The sequence below is a fragment of the Bombus impatiens genome, unplaced genomic scaffold (assembly GCF_000188095.3).
Source record: "Bombus impatiens unplaced genomic scaffold, BIMP_2.2 scf_0675, whole genome shotgun sequence".
Classification (NCBI taxonomy): domain Eukaryota; kingdom Metazoa; phylum Arthropoda; class Insecta; order Hymenoptera; family Apidae; genus Bombus; species Bombus impatiens.
Window position 1 is genome coordinate 169,103 of NT_177094.1, and position 285 is coordinate 169,387.

General features: G+C 55.4%; 1 protein-coding gene across 1 annotated transcript in view; it reads right to left on the reverse strand.

Annotated features, from left to right (window-relative positions):
• Nucleotides 1-280, reverse strand: part of LOC112213486 — a gene marked incomplete at its 5' end in the record, with an annotated part of 887 nt that extends 607 nt beyond the window's left edge. Inside the window, one exon of the mRNA XM_024370254.2 lies at nt 1-280. This exon is cut by the window's left edge and continues 607 nt beyond it. Within this exon, the coding sequence (XP_024226022.1) occupies nt 1-280 (280 nt within the window).
• Nucleotides 281-285: the final 5 nt, after the last annotated feature.

Below are 285 nucleotides of genomic sequence, written 5' to 3' on the forward strand. Positions count from 1 at the left end.
CCGTGCTGGCGTCGCCGCGGCGATTCTCGTCGGTAAATCGTCGAGACTCGGATCTTCTCGGTTGCAGCGGCAACGAACACCGACTGTCTCGGGGAATCGAAGAGCAAATCGAAGAGCAGGCCGTGATTGCCGATCGAAGCAAGGCGAATCTTTCGTCGTAACTAAGTTGCCGGTGTCTATCGTATAACCGATACACGGAGGATCGAATTTGCGCGTAAAGAGGGACAGTAGGTTGTTCGGCGAGTCGCTTTCCTCCCCGCGGATGATCGAGACGATCTTCCTTTC